The 16,758-nt window shown below is 39.8% G+C and overlaps 1 protein-coding gene across 1 annotated transcript in view; it reads right to left on the bottom strand.

Moving 5' to 3' along the window:
• The window catches only part of LOC110073029 (glutathione hydrolase-like YwrD proenzyme), a 37,262-nt gene that overhangs the window by 7,637 nt on the left and 12,867 nt on the right, over window positions 1-16,758 (bottom strand). The window contains 3 exon segments of the mRNA XM_020781837.3: window positions 4,531-4,702; window positions 6,764-6,851; window positions 9,072-9,224. Of these exon segments, the coding sequence (XP_020637496.3) occupies window positions 4,531-4,702; window positions 6,764-6,851; window positions 9,072-9,224 (413 nt within the window).

Below are 16,758 nucleotides of genomic sequence, written 5' to 3'. Positions count from 1 at the left end.
GGTGATCATTACATCTATATCAGTTTCTCTTGGATTGGAAAGCACTTTGGCCTACTCATTCCAGTGCTATTTCTCCTCTCCTATCCCACTCAGATTTCTCTCTGTGTCTCTTCCTTCCTTCAACTCCAGTGTTTGTTCAGGGTTCACCTCTCCTGACTCTCCTCATGACCAGGCATCAGGAAACACCACCCCACCCTAAACTGTTTTAATCTTATTCTCAACACATAGATAGCAGATTGTTTGCTCATGACGTAAATGATGTGATGGGCCAACAAAGGGTTGAACCAGCACACATGCAGACACATACCCATAGCACTCATAGCCTGGTCGAAAGCAATGATGTTACTTTACTGATAAGGAAAAAAAGATGTTGCCTTCTTTTTTTTAGATAGTTTGCAGATAATGTGGGAGTGCATAGATTGAAGCTGAGGGTTCTTTGGGCAGTTCTAAAACTCCTTTTCTTTATCACCTTTAAACTAGATATTCTCCTGACAGATCTTTTGTGTCTTTAACAATAACAGAAGATCCAGTTATTCAACAAGCGAAGGCTTCTGGGAATAACGATTCACCAAAGTTTGGAAAGTCCTTGAGACACTGGGTGCCCGCATTTTGTCTTCAAAATGGGAGCAATCCTCACTGATCTGATTCTAGAGTTGGGCTTTCTCTAAGGGTTGATTACTAAAGCATGGAAAGTGCTTTGTGTGCAAAAAACATATTTTTAAAACATCAATTATTACTACTATTAAATTACTATAGCAGTGGCAGAATTAAATAACAGCTTTCCAAAGTTCAGAGAAACTAACTGGGTTCTGTGTTTTTAAAAATGGACCTGAGGATAACTGAACATTTGCAGAAAACTTCCCTTTGATGTAAAGATATTTTATTTTTTTAAACATCAATTAACAGTTTGAGTGTCTTCATGCCCAGTTAGAAGTACCACAGAGTTCATTAGTGCTTACTCCTAAGGCATGTGGATGTAAGATCAATGGCAGCCTGAAAGACAGACCAATTTTGAAAGGGGATTTTTACATCCACCCCATTATCTTTCCTGTACATCCCATTTACAACCCCTTCCTGTTTTCAGTGCAGGCAAAATGTAATATATTAGCTACAGGTTAAACCAAAAGGAAACCTATATCCACATGTGTAGAGGTGTAAAGGAGAAAACAAAATGAAGAAATGATAGTAGGAGGTGGGAAGCAAACAACTGGGGGAGGAGAAAATCCTGTACATCCTCATGATGCCATGTATCTGTAAAAAAATTGTATCAGAAAAGAACTGGGTTAGGTGACATTTTGTACTTTAGTAGGCCTTGAGAAGGTTCCCATTGCACCATTTCTGGACACGATTCAAAGTGCTGGTTTTAGCCTATAAAACCCTAAAAAGTAGATCTTTGGTCCAGATGGGTGGGATAGAAATCCAGTAAATAAATAAATAAGCAGCTTGGGTCCAAGCTATCTCCCTCTATGAGCCTGCCAGGGCATTAAGATCATCAGGGGAAGTCTTTCTCACAGGTGCGTTTGGTGGGGACACAGGAGAGGGCCTTCCCTGTTGCTGTTCTCAGACTCTGGAACTGCCTCCCATGGGAAGCCAGCCTGGCCCCATCTTTGCTGTCCTTCCGCAAGCAGACAAAGACCTTTCTCTTCAGGCAGGCTTTTCTTTAGTGGCTGATGGACTGAGATGGATTTTTTTTTTAAAAAAAAAAATGGATAGTTCTGCTCTGCTTTTAAATGTGTTTTTAATATTTATTTTATTGACTGATTTTGATATAATACTGGCTTAAGCTTTTTTCAATATTTGCATACTTATTGTTTTTAGATTTAAAATATTTTCTCTTAATTGTTGTAGGCGACCTTGGGCTCTTTTAAGGACAAAAGTGAGGTAAAGATATTATAAATAAACAAATAAATAAAATAAACAAGAGGAGTTGCTGCAAATTCAATCCATTTTTCCCTGAAACGTGAGGTTTCAGATGATCCTGCTGGCTCAGAGCTTTGATGAACTCTGGTCTCAGAAATCACTTTTGCAAGCTCTGTTCCGAATTTTGCAATTTCTGCTACTATTACCATATTTTTCCGTGTATAAAACAACACTTTTTCCTTAAATAATTTGAGACAAAATTGAGGGTCATTTTATACATGGAAGGCAGCTCTTTCGCAAAGGCATAGGGCTTAGCAAAGAGGAAGGGGAGGCGTTGCTCCTTTCCTTTTTGCTAAGCTCCATGCCTTCTCAAAAGGCAAGGGCACATGCGGGGGGGTGGCTTAGCAAAAAGGAAAGGGAGTCATTGATCCCTTCCTTTTTGCTAAGCTCCATGCCTTCTCAAAATGCAAGGGACCCTGGCTTAGCAAAAAGCAAGGGGAGTCATTGCTCCATTCCTTTTTGCTAAGCTCCGTGCCTTCTCAAAAGGCAAGGAAAAGTGGCAGTCACTTTGACAGCCACTTGCCTTGCCTTTTGCCAAGGCATGGGGCTTAGCAAAAATGGAGCCCTTTGATCCTTGCTTTTTCTAATTTGGGGTTAGAAAAGGCGGGGTTGTCTTATACATTGGGTCATCTTATAAACGGAAAAATATGTTATATCTTTCAGGATACCCTGTTTCCCATTCTTTAAGCTGTCTATGCTGCATATATTAGGGCTGGGGTGGTGGACTTCTCGGGAACTGCACTGGGAATTTGATACAAAGCTACTTTGGGGCAAACTGTTTTCTATTCTGTTGGTAGAAGTGAAATATTTTTTCTGAAAGTATCATTGGATCAGGTTCTCAGTGTAGTTACCACCTCTCTACCCAAATATTTTCAAGCCTAGGTAGTTTGAAGAACAGCAAATAATGCATCTTGAAAGATAGAACAAAATGACACAGGAAATAACAAAAGCATATTTCATAGCTAAGTAATCATTGTCATCATCATATTTCCTTTGCATATCTTGTGAAATGGAACCCAGACACAGTGCTGCCAGCAAATTTAAGCAAACAGTTTTATCTAAAGAACATATAGGTTAGCACACACTGATGCTTATTTAGACTGCCACACACAGAGAGGGAGAGAGAATCAATTACGCCCTGCTATAGGCACTGATCCCATAGGGTTTCAGACCCATTTTAAGTGTATGGCTAAAGGGAAAATGTTCCATTATCTTGGACAAAGTCATGATGATCAGCTTCAGACTTTACTATACTCTTTGATGTTGTGCATATAAAAGACTTCGCTTTTTTAAGCATGGGGGTGTTCTTGGCACTCTCTACCCCTCACCTCCACATTCCAATGCAGAAGCCACAGAAACATCACATTAAAACATGAGTTTTTTTATGGATGCAGCACTAAGGATTTTTATTGGCTCTTACAGACAGATCTTCCTGAGAGTGCCAAAGAGACTTTTCCCCATTCCAGCAACATATTTCTCACATACCTTTCAAGAGCATCATTCCCTCAGCTGCAAGGAAGGTCAGGCAAGCCATACCCAAAATGATAGAGTCAAAATGGGTCACTGAGATGACACCAGCAGCCCCAGGGAATCTGGAGGCTTCCAAAAGTTGTTTCTTTTTCAGAAATATAAACTTTAAAATCAATATCCTAAGGCATTGACACATTCTTCTCCATAAAAAGCAGCCTGATTCCTAAGACAGAGTATTTGAAATCCTGTTGCTTTGCCTAGCAAATCAGTAGAGCAGACCCATTTAAAGAAGTTGATTCACCAACTTCCCACTGATTCAATGGGCCTATGCTAGTTGTGACTCACTACATTGAGCAACAAGATTTCATCCAGTACAGATGCTCTGTAGCCAAGGGATGTTTGGTGAAAAGAGGAATATTCTACTCAGAAGGAAAGACCAACTAAAACACTGAAAAGCTGCACTTCTGTTAAAGAGGGAATTCGCCTGGTAGCATCTTATTCCGAGACATTCTTTAAACGGGCAACACCAATCAAAAACACTTATTTCTTTTGATTTCATCTCTTCCAATACGCATACCCACTCACTCTACCTCTTGCACGCCACACTCATCAATAGTGTTTTGAAAAGTTGGAAGAATGTTGTGTCCTTGTTAACAGGTGTTCGTGTAATCGTTTATCTATTAGATAAAGCGAATGAAAATATAACAAGGAAAGAATCTGCACTCTACACTTTGTACCAGGTAACACATCACAAGGTAGAACTGAGTTTACAGGTTGGGGGACGCAAAGAACTGGGCAGTGACTTCTGCATGCTTGGATTCCCCAAAGAGAAGACCTCCCTCTTCCAACAACAACTTTGAAACTGAAGGATCTTTCCAAAAGCACCTTTCAATACTGCATTGAGGCATGTAGTTCAAGGGAAAATGACAGTAATTTTACTGGGCATGCAAAAGCATCTGTATAGCTAATTGGATCTTGGCCATAAGAAATGAAACAGACAGAACAATAACTTGTGAATGCATCAAGACTATAGCAACTAATTAATATAGACACAGGAATCAATAATAATGAAAAAGAATTGCTTCATATTTCAGGATCATAGCACTTCTTATTTTCATAGTGAAAGCAAACAGACCTCACCTCTGTAAATCAATTAGCTTTGAACGGTCCTTGGCATAAGATTTTGAAAGGAGTTTTGCTGTAGGTACTGGAATTTTTTCTGGATCTGCACAGAACCAGAAACTATCAGCAAAGCTGATTTTCAGAGCTTCAGTTAGAAGGTGCAAATATTCGGCAGTATTATGACCCATTTCTACAAAAGACATCAATATTATGTTAATCAAAGGAAACAAACAGATATTTTCAACAGATGTGATGGCTAAATCCTGTTCCACAATTTGCACTAGGCAAGGCTAAGGGTGTCATAAGTCACAGCAATTTTTGGAAATTAAAGAAATCCCGTCCCAGAGTCCCCAGTAGCTTCTGCAACAACCATGGGTGCCTCAAGACCTTGAGAGAGGAAACTGGAAACATTTTATTTCAGAAAAATTGCCACAGCTGATTACACCACCAGCCTAAAGTGGTGTCAGCTCTACGAACAGGATTTCAGCTATTATATATATATATACATATATGAATACAATTATTTACACCACAAATGGGAAAATTCAGGAGGGTCAGGAAACAATTCTCAGAAGCTTTTGAGCCATACTCTAAGGGGAGAGGCTAAAGGATAGCATCTGCCCGAAGGCTAATTTGCATATGTTGTTCTTGGTGGTGGTGGTGTTTAAAGTTTGTTTCATGTAGAGATTATGTGCTGTAAAGGTTGTTGCAATGCGACTTGGTTGACTGAAAAAAGTATTTAATTTTAAAAGGGGAGGAGTTAAGCTGAAAAGGTTCTCTTGTGCCCTCTAGTGCCAAAAGGGAGGGTGGGGATCCTACGAGTTCTTCAAGAAATGACAACATTGCTCCCAAGCCTTCTAGATGGCACAAGCGGCCATTGGGGCAAAATCTTACAAAGGTTTAAGAATCAGGTGCAGGGGTGGGCCTTGGGGAGTTCCTTACAGTTCATAGGTCACAGTTTGCCCACCCTGATCTACAATTGCCAATAAATACAGGAATTATATTGTTCACATGTGTCGTCATTAGAGATTGGGTCATTCATATTCGTATACCAGCATGTATATCCCCGTGCAGCTGGACTTAACGAGGGTCCAGCTCCTGTGTTCACTCATGTATCCTGCTGCAGCGGCAGCCCCACTCATCCTTCCAATAGCACCCTGAGTGCTGCTCTCTTACAGATGCATAGAAGGGATACTTATAGATATAGGAAAAGAGGAGGTGACAGAAAGGAGGGTTATAGAGGTGTGTTTATCAGAAGATCAAGGGAGGAGAAAGGGGAGGAGCAAGACTTGATAGTATGGAAGGAGGTAATAAAAGAGCGGGAGGAGAAGCAGGAATTCAGTATTTAAACAGAATGGCAAGGGGGCAAGACAAGAGATTGTGGAATACAGACAGAAAGAGAGGAAGAGGTTTCAGCTAAGGTCGGTAATCACTTGAAAGACTTCCCCAATCTGAAGACTGGCGGAGGATTACTGCCAGATCCAAAGCTACCCAAAGTGGAAAAGAAGGGAACCACACTCCTAGAATAGACTGTAGTAGTCTACCCCCCCCCCCCCCCGCAACCAAGATGGGGAGGAGGAAAACGATTCGTCTCAGTCCCTCTTACAACGTTGCAGGACAGTGTGTGTGATCAGGAGTACCCCATTGAGAAGAATGACGGATCGAGAGCGATTTGGTCCAGCCCCAATGTGAGGAATGAGGTGTTAACTCCTGGGGCAAAGATTTTGAGTTACAAGACTTTATCAGAATTGAGTTATTTAGATTCATTTAATTTGATTAATCTGGATGTTGAAGTTAATAAAGTTGAATCAGTTGAATTTTTAAAATCGCCTCTGTCTCTTATTCCCGCCAAAATGAGGGAACCACCACCAAAACATGAAGAACCTGATCACAGAGGGACAAGGATTTCCATATTTCTTCACCATATTCTCATAGCTTCTGTAGTAAAAGGGTTCTGTAATTGAGTCCCATTTTATGGTAACATAAATGTATATAAATGTAGATGAATTAGATTTGTTTTCCCTTCCTCTTCCATTTGAACCTGTTCAGGGGTTTCTTTTTCCTTTATAAAGTTATCTTCTTAATATTCAACTGTAATCCTCTTTTTGCACTTTCTTCTTTCACTTTCATCAGTAGTCCTTTCAAGTCATTGCTGATTTCTGTGGGTACTATGATGCCATCTGTCTATTTCAGATTACTGATAGTTCCTCCACTGAAAACATATACCATAGGACTGAGAAAACGGTTATACCTTTCACATTGAAGTTTTCTAAAATATTCAGGGCTAACAGAACTGTGATTCCTTGCCCATTTGGAGGGATTTCCCAGATTTTCAGACCCTGAAAAAAGCACAACTATATCACTTTATGCTGAATATTAATAATGCAATTAAAAAAACAGAAACTCTCCCAAAGATAGCTGACAAATTTCTATATGAATCCCCTTTCTGTGTCATTGGATCAACACCAAATAGTACAAAGATTACCTAGATGCAGCAGCTTCTGAATACCACTGGTATGGTGCAGCATATATTAACTATGACTTATAATGACTACCACCTCATCTAGATTCAGTACTCAAATCTACCAAAGAGCAATGTCAGACTTTCATATAAACATTGAATATGTATTTACTTTACACCAAGAAACAATAGATCTAGAAATATGCACTTCTGAAATAAATAACTGCAGTGAAAGCAATGACAGCAATGAATTTTAAAAGACTAAGGGTTAATGTCAGCACACAGCATCCCAAATTTATACACAACACGCCTATATTTAATTTACAAGCCTTTGCTCCTCTGTTTAAACACAGTGCTCATAATCTTGTGTGTGTGTATGTGTGTGTGCTCATGAATGCTCCTAACATGACTAATAATTTTATTACTAAACCTGAACTTAAAAAGGTGCTATTCTTGGCAGTCTTGGAAAGCCCCAGCGACAAAACCGGCTACACCTTTGCTAATAAGTGGGTGTCTAAGATTTTTTTCTTAAATCGGAACACTGGAGTCATGGTTCCTCAGACCACAGTGGCTGACCCACATAGTTGTCACTCTCGCAACAGCCCTACGATTATTTGGAACTGCAAATAATAAAGTGGCCGTCTCTTAATTCATATACAATAATGCAAATAACTTCAACCAATTAAAAGGAGCTAACTGAATGGTCATTTTTAACTCAAGCAGTGGGGGCCCTCCAAACATGGCAAGCGTTTCCACATACCCCCCTCAAGAGCACAAATGGACTTCCTGAGCCCCATCTTTTTTTCAAAACTTTAAAAACATTTCTGGTTGCATGTTGCCTGTTACTGCTATAGCATGTCACCTACATTATCTCGTTGTCTTTCGGAGTGAGACAGTCCCACTGCTTATGTAGATTTAAATGTCACTCTAGCTCATTTCTGTATGGAAAATGGGTGGGGACTATCTTTTTATCCTTCACTTTAGATAGCAAAATATATTGGACCATCCCTAGTACATTCAGTTTTTAAAGGTATAACCTACAACCTTATATTTCTGACATTTTCAGGGGGAACAACCAATGCACAGTTGTAGAATCTGTACTCATTTGGCAAGCTAGGCAAAAGATAAAAGCTTGCCAGATAGTTTCACTTCTCAGTCACATAGAGGAAGATTACAGAACAAAGGTTATAAAATTCAGAGCACAGGGTTCCAACAATGAAGGGAATTCCTTTTTCTTCCTGATTTTGGCAGTGTGGCTGAAAGATACTGCCATGAAGTACAGCATGAAACACAAAAAAGTGTTCTCATTTATGGATCTTTCAAGGGGGCAGGCAGTGAGCACAAAAGTAGGCCTGCCATACCAAATATGCCCCTGATTCTTCTGTTTTTTGGGGGGGACCCAAATTAGTCTTACTATATGTATCAAGCATCTGCTTGACCCTCCTATTGGATGCTTAGAGCTAACTGCATCAAGGGGTACTTTCAGTTGCTCTCAGATGGGAATGGTGAACAGAGTTAACAGATGGACAACTTGGCCTGTTCTTGCAACTGATTTCTCTGAACTCTGAACATAGCTTATCTTATTTCCAAAGATAACTTCGCAAGGCCTTTCCCTCCCACACACCCAGCCCTTTCTCCACAAAGCACCCCTGCCTCCTTCAGATGTCATGTCTTCACTGGTGGTGCTTCAGCTATACTTCCTTTCTTTGGCACCAGTCCTCTGTGGCTCTCACAAAATGTACTTTCCCCAGGTAACTGGATTTAGATTTACTAAGGACCACTGGAAGATTTCACAGACCAGTGATTAGTAGGCCTCAAAGGAAAAGGAGGGTGGATGGAAGAATTCAATATGAAAGTAAGGAGCATATTTGAAATCCTCCATTGGCTCACACTGAAACTGACACAGAGATGAAAGCAGGGCTTCTAATGTTCATCTCTCTGAAATGGTATCACAAGTCCGTAAAACATGAGTTTTAGAATGATAGCTTTTACCTACATTCTGTCAGGACTCGGTAGATTGTGGGTCAGTTGGATGCCATCAATTCAAAATGCAGCTCATGATCTGTGTGAGTTTTGAACATTAGGTTTTCTGGCATACCTTATAATTTGTGACAATTGGTTTGAGTTCTGTAGTGCCATGGCTTTTCAGATCTTCCAAATCCATTACCCCACCATTACTCTGAATGACATCCACAATAGCTTGGGCTACACGGCCTTCATAGAACCCTTGTCTGCCAGATTTTGCCAGTTCCTGGAAAAAGAATTTAATCTTCAACAACAAGATAACAGCACTGAGAACTTCCCCCATCAATCACTGCATTTTAGAGCTATAGGAATCAAACATTATTAACCTGCATTTTGACTGGAGAGAGTTTTTAAAAATTTTGACAGTGCCATTCCCACTAACTCTATTGCTATTCCAGAGTCTTCTAGTAACTAATAATGTGATCACTGAGCTTGCAGGTGGCCAATACAGAAAATCCTGCATAAAAGTACCCTTCATTTTCAGCCATGGGCCGGTAGGGTTGATTGTTATTGAAATAATGGGCCACAGACTATTTCAAAGTAGAAATCCTTCATTTAGTCCTCTAAGATTTCTCATGCATGCATCAATTATTGCATAAAGAACGATTAATTTAAATTTACTAATACAACTGGATCATCTTGATTTACTATGAAATATACATCTCTCAGGGACTTTAGATACAACTGAGCATTCCACATTTAACCAAGTCTTAAAATTGAGGCATTTCATTATATTCCTACCTAAATAGTAATCAACCAATAAATGGCTGAAATCCTGTTGTCCAGTCACATGAAAAGCATAACTTTGGGAAGCAAACTATCATAAATTAAGAAATTTCCATAGGCATTATCTCTTGCACACAGAGTTGAACAGCTCAGTCTACAATAGATAATGCCTATGGAGATTTTATAATTTAATTGCCATTTGCTTCCAAAGTCTTTTACATGACTGCACAACAGAATTTCAGCCATTAAGTGATGCACCTAGTAGAGAAGTCCTTGATTAGCAGTTCCAGCTTTCATGAATGTCTTATCTCATTAATCCACCTCTGACGAGCACATTTGAGTTAAAGCTTTTATGCATTATGGTTTCAAGAAAAAAAAAGATGAACAAAATTAACAATGGTATTTGTTTAGTCATCAAGAGTGTTTTAATGACTCCCGTTATTAATGAAAACCTGAAAATCGATACTAGCATTAATAATCCATTGAAAAACCTACGGAAAAAGAGACACTCCCTACCAGACATGCACACTGTTACAGAAATAACTACAGATACCAGATTAAAGTAATAAACAATTAGCTCTTTAAATAACGCACCATGACCTTTGGCAATTTCCTGGTGGTTTATGGCGAATGCATCAACTACCGATAATAGTCAAATTATATAGCAATAAAGGCTGGTGTAATAGAAACTAATACGTCATGAAAACAGGTTCAGTATAAGAACAACACCAAGTCCTCCTTTTCAAACCCCAAGTAGCAGTTGTGACCACACACCTGCACCTCTATAGAAGGGGGGGGTCATCCAATCTACATGGCACAACAATTAATACAAACAACCACCCAAAGGATAATGGCTGTCACAAAAAGGTCACTTATGGCAGTTGTAGAGTACAATTTAGATTTAACACCAACAAAATTTTTAAAAATAAAATAAAAAGTCAGAACACCTACTCTGACATTACACATGCATGAGCAAAGGCACTCTTGAGAAGACTCATCAGCCCTTGCAAGAATGAGCCAATTTGCTGTGGAAACCTCCCAAGAAAAAAAGACAATCAAGCTTGCATGTATTATTAGTGCCACATGGAATACCACATTCTGTGAAGTATTAAGAGAACATTGAGAGTACAGTTCAGCAGTTTATTGGATCTTTAGCATGCCAATCTTTTTTCAGTCATTCCCAATTTCTGCATATTTCTGATATACAAACTTCAATGGAATTATCATCCAATTTATTTATATACCACCTTTCCCCTGAAGGATCCAGATTAGAAGTAATGGATTAGAAAGGAAATGCCTAACACAACTTTATATGTCTTATGGGCACCTACAGCCATAGGTTAGATTGCAATTGGTATGAAAACTAAGAGTTATGCTCTGCAAAAAGAGATTAGTTCAACAATTATCAGCCATTACTTGAGCAAATCCTGGACTCTCATAGTCATTCATCTCCCTGATATCCCCCTTTCTGATGATTTCTTGATTCATGGTCAAGCACAATTTCCTATTCCATCCAAATTCAAAAACGATGGCTTACATTCCACCTCCAAACTGGAACCACACTGCTTGGTAAAGAAGAGAAAGCCTGAGCCCAAGATAATGCTTAATCTTGGTTTTGTCCTTTTATGTCTACTATACCAATCTTGTTGATGAAAACAAGCCTTTCATGAGATCTGGTGTCATTCCCCCCATCCCAGAAAAAAAAATTTCATTTAAGGGTTGTTGCTGTTGTTTAGTCATTTAGTCGTGTCCGACTCTTCATGACCGCATGGACCAGAGCATGCAAGGCCCTCCTGTCCTTCACTGCCTCCCGGAGTTGGGTCAAATTCATGTTGGTAGCTTTGATGACCCTGTCCAACCATCTCATCCTCTGTCATCCCCTTCTCCTCTTTCTTTCACACTTTGCTAACATCAGGGTCTTTTCCAGGGAGTCGTATCTTCTCATGAGATGGCCAAAGTATTAGAGCCTCAGCTTCAGGATCTGTCCTTCCAGTGAGCACTCAGGGTTGATTTCCTTTAGAATGGATAGGTTTATTCTCTTTGCAGTCCAGGGGACTCTCAAGAGTCTCCTCCAGCACCACAATTTAAGGGTAGAATATAATAACTTTATATGTGTTAGATTTAGATTTATATGTATTAGATTTAAGCCAAGTTTCAACAATGTACGTCTGCTAGATTCTGCTGCTTTCCCAGTGCAATCAGGATGTTCTTCCACTTCTCTTCCTTCTGCAGCCCTCTGTGATGCCAAAAATCTACTCCAGAGCACTCCACAGCCTGGGGGTTTGCAGGACACAGAGGGGATCATACCCTTCCCAATTCTACTGGTGGAAGCAGTGGAGTTCTAGAAGTAGAACACTGTTGGATTCCAACTATATTTGTGGTAGAACTTCATTCAGTAAGCAAAAAAGGTGAGCTGCCCCTTTAATATTACACTGTGCACAAGAAATAAATACCTTCAAAAACTAAAGAATATAATTGCTTCTTATGTGGGCAAGAGGAAATTCTCTGTGACTCCTGATCTGGTTCCAAGGAAGCGTCACTTTGATATCAGCAATCAAAGAGGATGTAAATTATTAGTTCCTGGTACCAACAAGACTAAAAGGTATGTGTCATTCCCCATGTTTAATCGAAGACTGTACCATCCTTTATGTACCAAGTTACCACCTGGTACCAAACAGTTAAATATTAACAGAGCGCAATTAGCACACCAAGACAGGCTCGGTGCTTATGCAATGTAAACTATATGGGAGATCCTGCTCATCCCAGGGCATTGACTCCAAACATCATGGACCATAAAATATCCAGTCAAAATGCAGTATTTGTGCCCCTTTGCACTAAAATAAAACAATTGTCACATTTAAAAAATCTCTATTCTTTTACTGTAAGTTGGAGTTACATACTGTAATATTTATAAAAAGTATTTTAAATATCCATTCCTATTTGGATAAGCAGCAGGGAACTTTTTAAAAAATCCTCTCCATCCTTAATGAAAATAAATTCCAAATGGCCTGTTGCTTATTTATACAGCACCCCCTAGTGAAGAATATATGACGTACACTGGTTGGAAGCAAAACACTAAGAAGTGGTGAATCATACACAATGTTATAATTTAATAATTTCTTTATAGTTCCCGATAACAGATCCATAATCCCAAATACTCAAAAACAGGGGCTGAAGCATTAGCTTCCAGGGCTAACAGACAATGTGCTTTATCAGGTGGACACCTGGATCAGTGCCCCAGTCACAGCCTTCATCTTTTGTAAGCAAGAAGTTAAAACCAAAGTCTTTCCAATAGAAAAGTAGAATCACATAGAAAAATAGATCACAGTCTGCACTGCCCATAGAGCAGTCTGGTATAGAGATGGGCACGAACTGCTGGTCGGCAGTTCATGCTGGTTCATCCATTGGATAAACAAGTGTTTGGCAGTTCCCTGGCTCCCCTTCCTCCAGTGGGCACCCACTGAGAGGCAGTGCCTTGGCTTCCCTGCCCCATCTCCTCTGGGCACTGCCTCTGAGCAAACACATATTGGAGGAGGCGGGGCTGGGAACTGCCAAACACCTGTTCATTCGAAGGACTAACTTGCACAAACCGGCGATTCATACCTATCTCTCGTCTGGTGTAATCTATTTCCCAGTGATCATGGGATGTATAGGGAAATGTGTTCCAGCCCAACCCCAATCCATGTGCAAACAGAACCTTTTTCATTCCAGCTGTAGAACATCTACTTTTGGGGCCAAGCTGGAGCAATTTCCTGATAAAGTGACCCTTTCTAGTGCAATCAGACAGTGCCTTTGCAACTGTCTGATTGCATCCTCAGTTTATGTTACCAATGAAGGGTTTTTTCCCTGTCTTCTCCAGATAACTGATCTCCTACAGTCATATTTTTTTCTTCCCTTTGGAAGAACGTATGAAGAATCTATGTTATCATTTTCTATTTGCAGCCTTCCATGTTTTCCCTTTCTTTCTTTCATTTTTGTATATGGAGAAAAATCCGGAGGATAAACTACAGAACACCTGAGTACCTTTGAACAAAAGGCAGTAAGACCTCTCAGTCTTAAAGCACTCGTCCTCTCTTCTCCTCCAGCTCTATTTTTTAAATACTATTTTGTACTCAGAAAGTAAACGCTGACGGGCACTTTATATGACTCTGCTAGCTGTCTGTCCCCTATTTTCAGTTACCCTGACTAGGTGCCTCACTACACAGGCCTCTGTCCCGCTCTTGGGTCTGCTCTGGGGATGGGCTGATCTACTCCTTTTGGGAGCAACCAGATGATGTTAAATGCCAGCACAAACCATTCCCTGAGGTACCAGTCTCCCTTTATTCAACACTGATTAGGCCTCATCTAGAATATTGTGTCCAGTTCTGGACACCACACTTTAAGAAGGATACCAACCAACCTGAGCAAGTTCAGAGGAGGGCAATAAGAGTGATCAGTGAACTGGAAACCAAGCCCTATGAGGAAAGACTGAAAGAACTGGGCATGTTTAGCCTTGAGAAAAGAAGACTGAAGGGAGATAAGATAGCACTTTTCAAATACTTGAAAGGTATTTGAGGAGAGGCAGGATCTGTTCTTTATTATCCCAGAGTGAGGGACACATAATGAGCTCAAGCTACAGAAAGCCAGTGTGCTGAATATCAGGAAAAACACCTTATCTGTTAGGGATTGCCTAGGGAAGTGGAGAGAGCTCCATTGCCCGAGGCATTAAAGAGAAAATTGGACAACCATCTGTCAGATCTGCTTTGATTTGGATTCCTGCCTTGAGCAGAGGGTTGGACTCAATGACCTTATAGGTCCCTTCCAAGTCAATTGTTCTATGATTCTGTCTCCAGAGCATTTCTACCCACACCTTTCTGGCTCTCTGTCAGGGGCTACTGTTTTTAGGTGCATATAGGATCACTCCATTTTAGTTCAATTCCAGCTTATCTGATCGCTGAGACTGAATTAAAGCAGCTGGCTGGCTGTTAATTTGGAGAAGCCTCCTAACAATCTTGCCTCTTAATGATGATCTTGAGAAATGGAAAACTTCTGCTCTGCTCTCTTTTGGAGGGCAGGGAAGAGGAAATTTTGCATTTGTTTTTAATTGTTGCAATCCTTGGAGAGAGCCAGCTATCAAAGAACAATTCTTATATCTCTATGGTCCATACAAGAACTCCCAGATCACAGCAGACATGACAGGAAAAGCTCCTTTTTCATTCCTTTTCTCTTTCTTCGGGATAGCTCTCTTTTTCCCATTTAACCCCTTGTGTGCCTCTCCATTTTTCTTAGCCTTTTCTTTTCTCATACTCCTTCAGAAAAACAAATAAATAGATACTGATTCTATATGAATGCTACCTTTTAGAAAAACAAAAGAAAAACACTGATTTAAACGATATATTTGATTGCTAATACTGCACTTTAGAAAGATCAATTTAAGATCTATTTTTTTCTCTCTATTGGGCATCCTAGTTCTTGCTTCTGCACTCTGACACTCTTGACTAATGAATAAATTAAAGCATGTTTCTCCTGTACAAATAAACGGTACTTGTAAAGATGAAAACAAGCAATAAAAATTCTCAGCCCACAGGCTGCTCACATACTAAACATATAGGAAATAATAGTCAAATATCTGTAATTTCATGATGGATGTTACTCATTGCTCTTCAATGTAAAAACAACATAAATGTAAATGCAAATCAGTGGAGGAGGACACAACTAGGCATAATAGTTGATGAAATTACATGAATGTATGTTGGGCAATGGACACATAAGGGAGTAAGCAAAAGGGGATGGGGAATGAGAGTAACCTGACTAAATCTATTCAGTTCACTCTTTTTCTATTTACTGGGTTTTGTGACATTCAGTCTCTGAACAGCTTTTCAGCATTACATTATTTCCACAATAAGATTAAATACAACATTTGTTAGCTCAGGATATTGAGATTTATAATTAGCTAAAAATGAAAAAGAGAGATTCTGCTGAAGAGTATCTAGACCGGGCCTCCAAATCTCTTACATTTATCAAAACCAAGTTAGCCAGGAAGCAAATCCAATTACTGTGGAAATAAAATTAAATTTACTGTACATTATTGCCATATCCCATTAATTTCCCCACATAGCATGAAACATTTGGTCTGTGGATAAATATCAGACCTTATTATTCTCACAGACATGAAGTCTCACTTCCTACCAAAAAAACCAGATGGTGCTGGGGGTGGGCAGAAGTATGGGGGTCTAATTCCACTATCCTGGTTTGTGTTCACTCTCTCTTGATGCTTCCAACATCCCGTCCAAATCAGTACACAGAAAGAACATGTCCATTATAAACACCAGGGCAGAAACTGCTTGACTAAAATCTGCAACACTAGGACTTTGCACATCAAGCTTTATAAGTTTGTGTGGGGCGAGTTTACACTACACTAGATTTCTCTTCTTTTTTTCATTGCACTAAATTTCATACATTCATCCAAAATGTAGAAGGGTTGGCAACATTATCAAACCAGCACTCTTCAGAATTGGCAAAATTGGGATTCTGATATTGCAGCTCTCAGATTCCCCAGCCCACCTTTCCAGCAGCCATTGCTATCTGGAAATACACATTGCAGACTTAAAAAACTCAAATTATTAAGCTCTGCTTCTCAGAAGACTGTTAGAACCATAAACAGGTTTTCGGAATAAAAATGCAACTTCCTACGTATATCAGTGCTTTGACTGAGCATGATGCCATTCTCAGTCTGACGGCAAGGCACCGTAGAAGTGCTTGAAAGGGAAAAATCTTAGCTAGCTCTGAAAAATCTAGTGAACACCAAAGTTGTTGTTCCAATTTTGACAAGAAGTTGGTCCAAGAAGGCACAAGACATCCAGAAATCACCCATGAGCAACTCCACATTCACAAGAGCTTGAAAGCATGATATTTGTAAGCAATTAGCAGTCCCTTCAAACTTTAAACCAAAGTTTTCACATAATGTTCTCTGAGCCTCTGCATGGAGTGCTTCAGTAACATGTGACCCAGCTCATACATGGTTACAGCCACAGATAGCTAGAGGGAGGCATTGA

This window comes from Pogona vitticeps, chromosome 3, assembly GCF_051106095.1.
Source record: "Pogona vitticeps strain Pit_001003342236 chromosome 3, PviZW2.1, whole genome shotgun sequence".
Classification (NCBI taxonomy): domain Eukaryota; kingdom Metazoa; phylum Chordata; class Lepidosauria; order Squamata; family Agamidae; genus Pogona; species Pogona vitticeps.
The sequence above is the reverse complement of the archived record's forward strand: the minus strand, read 5'-3'. Positions and strand labels throughout refer to the sequence as shown.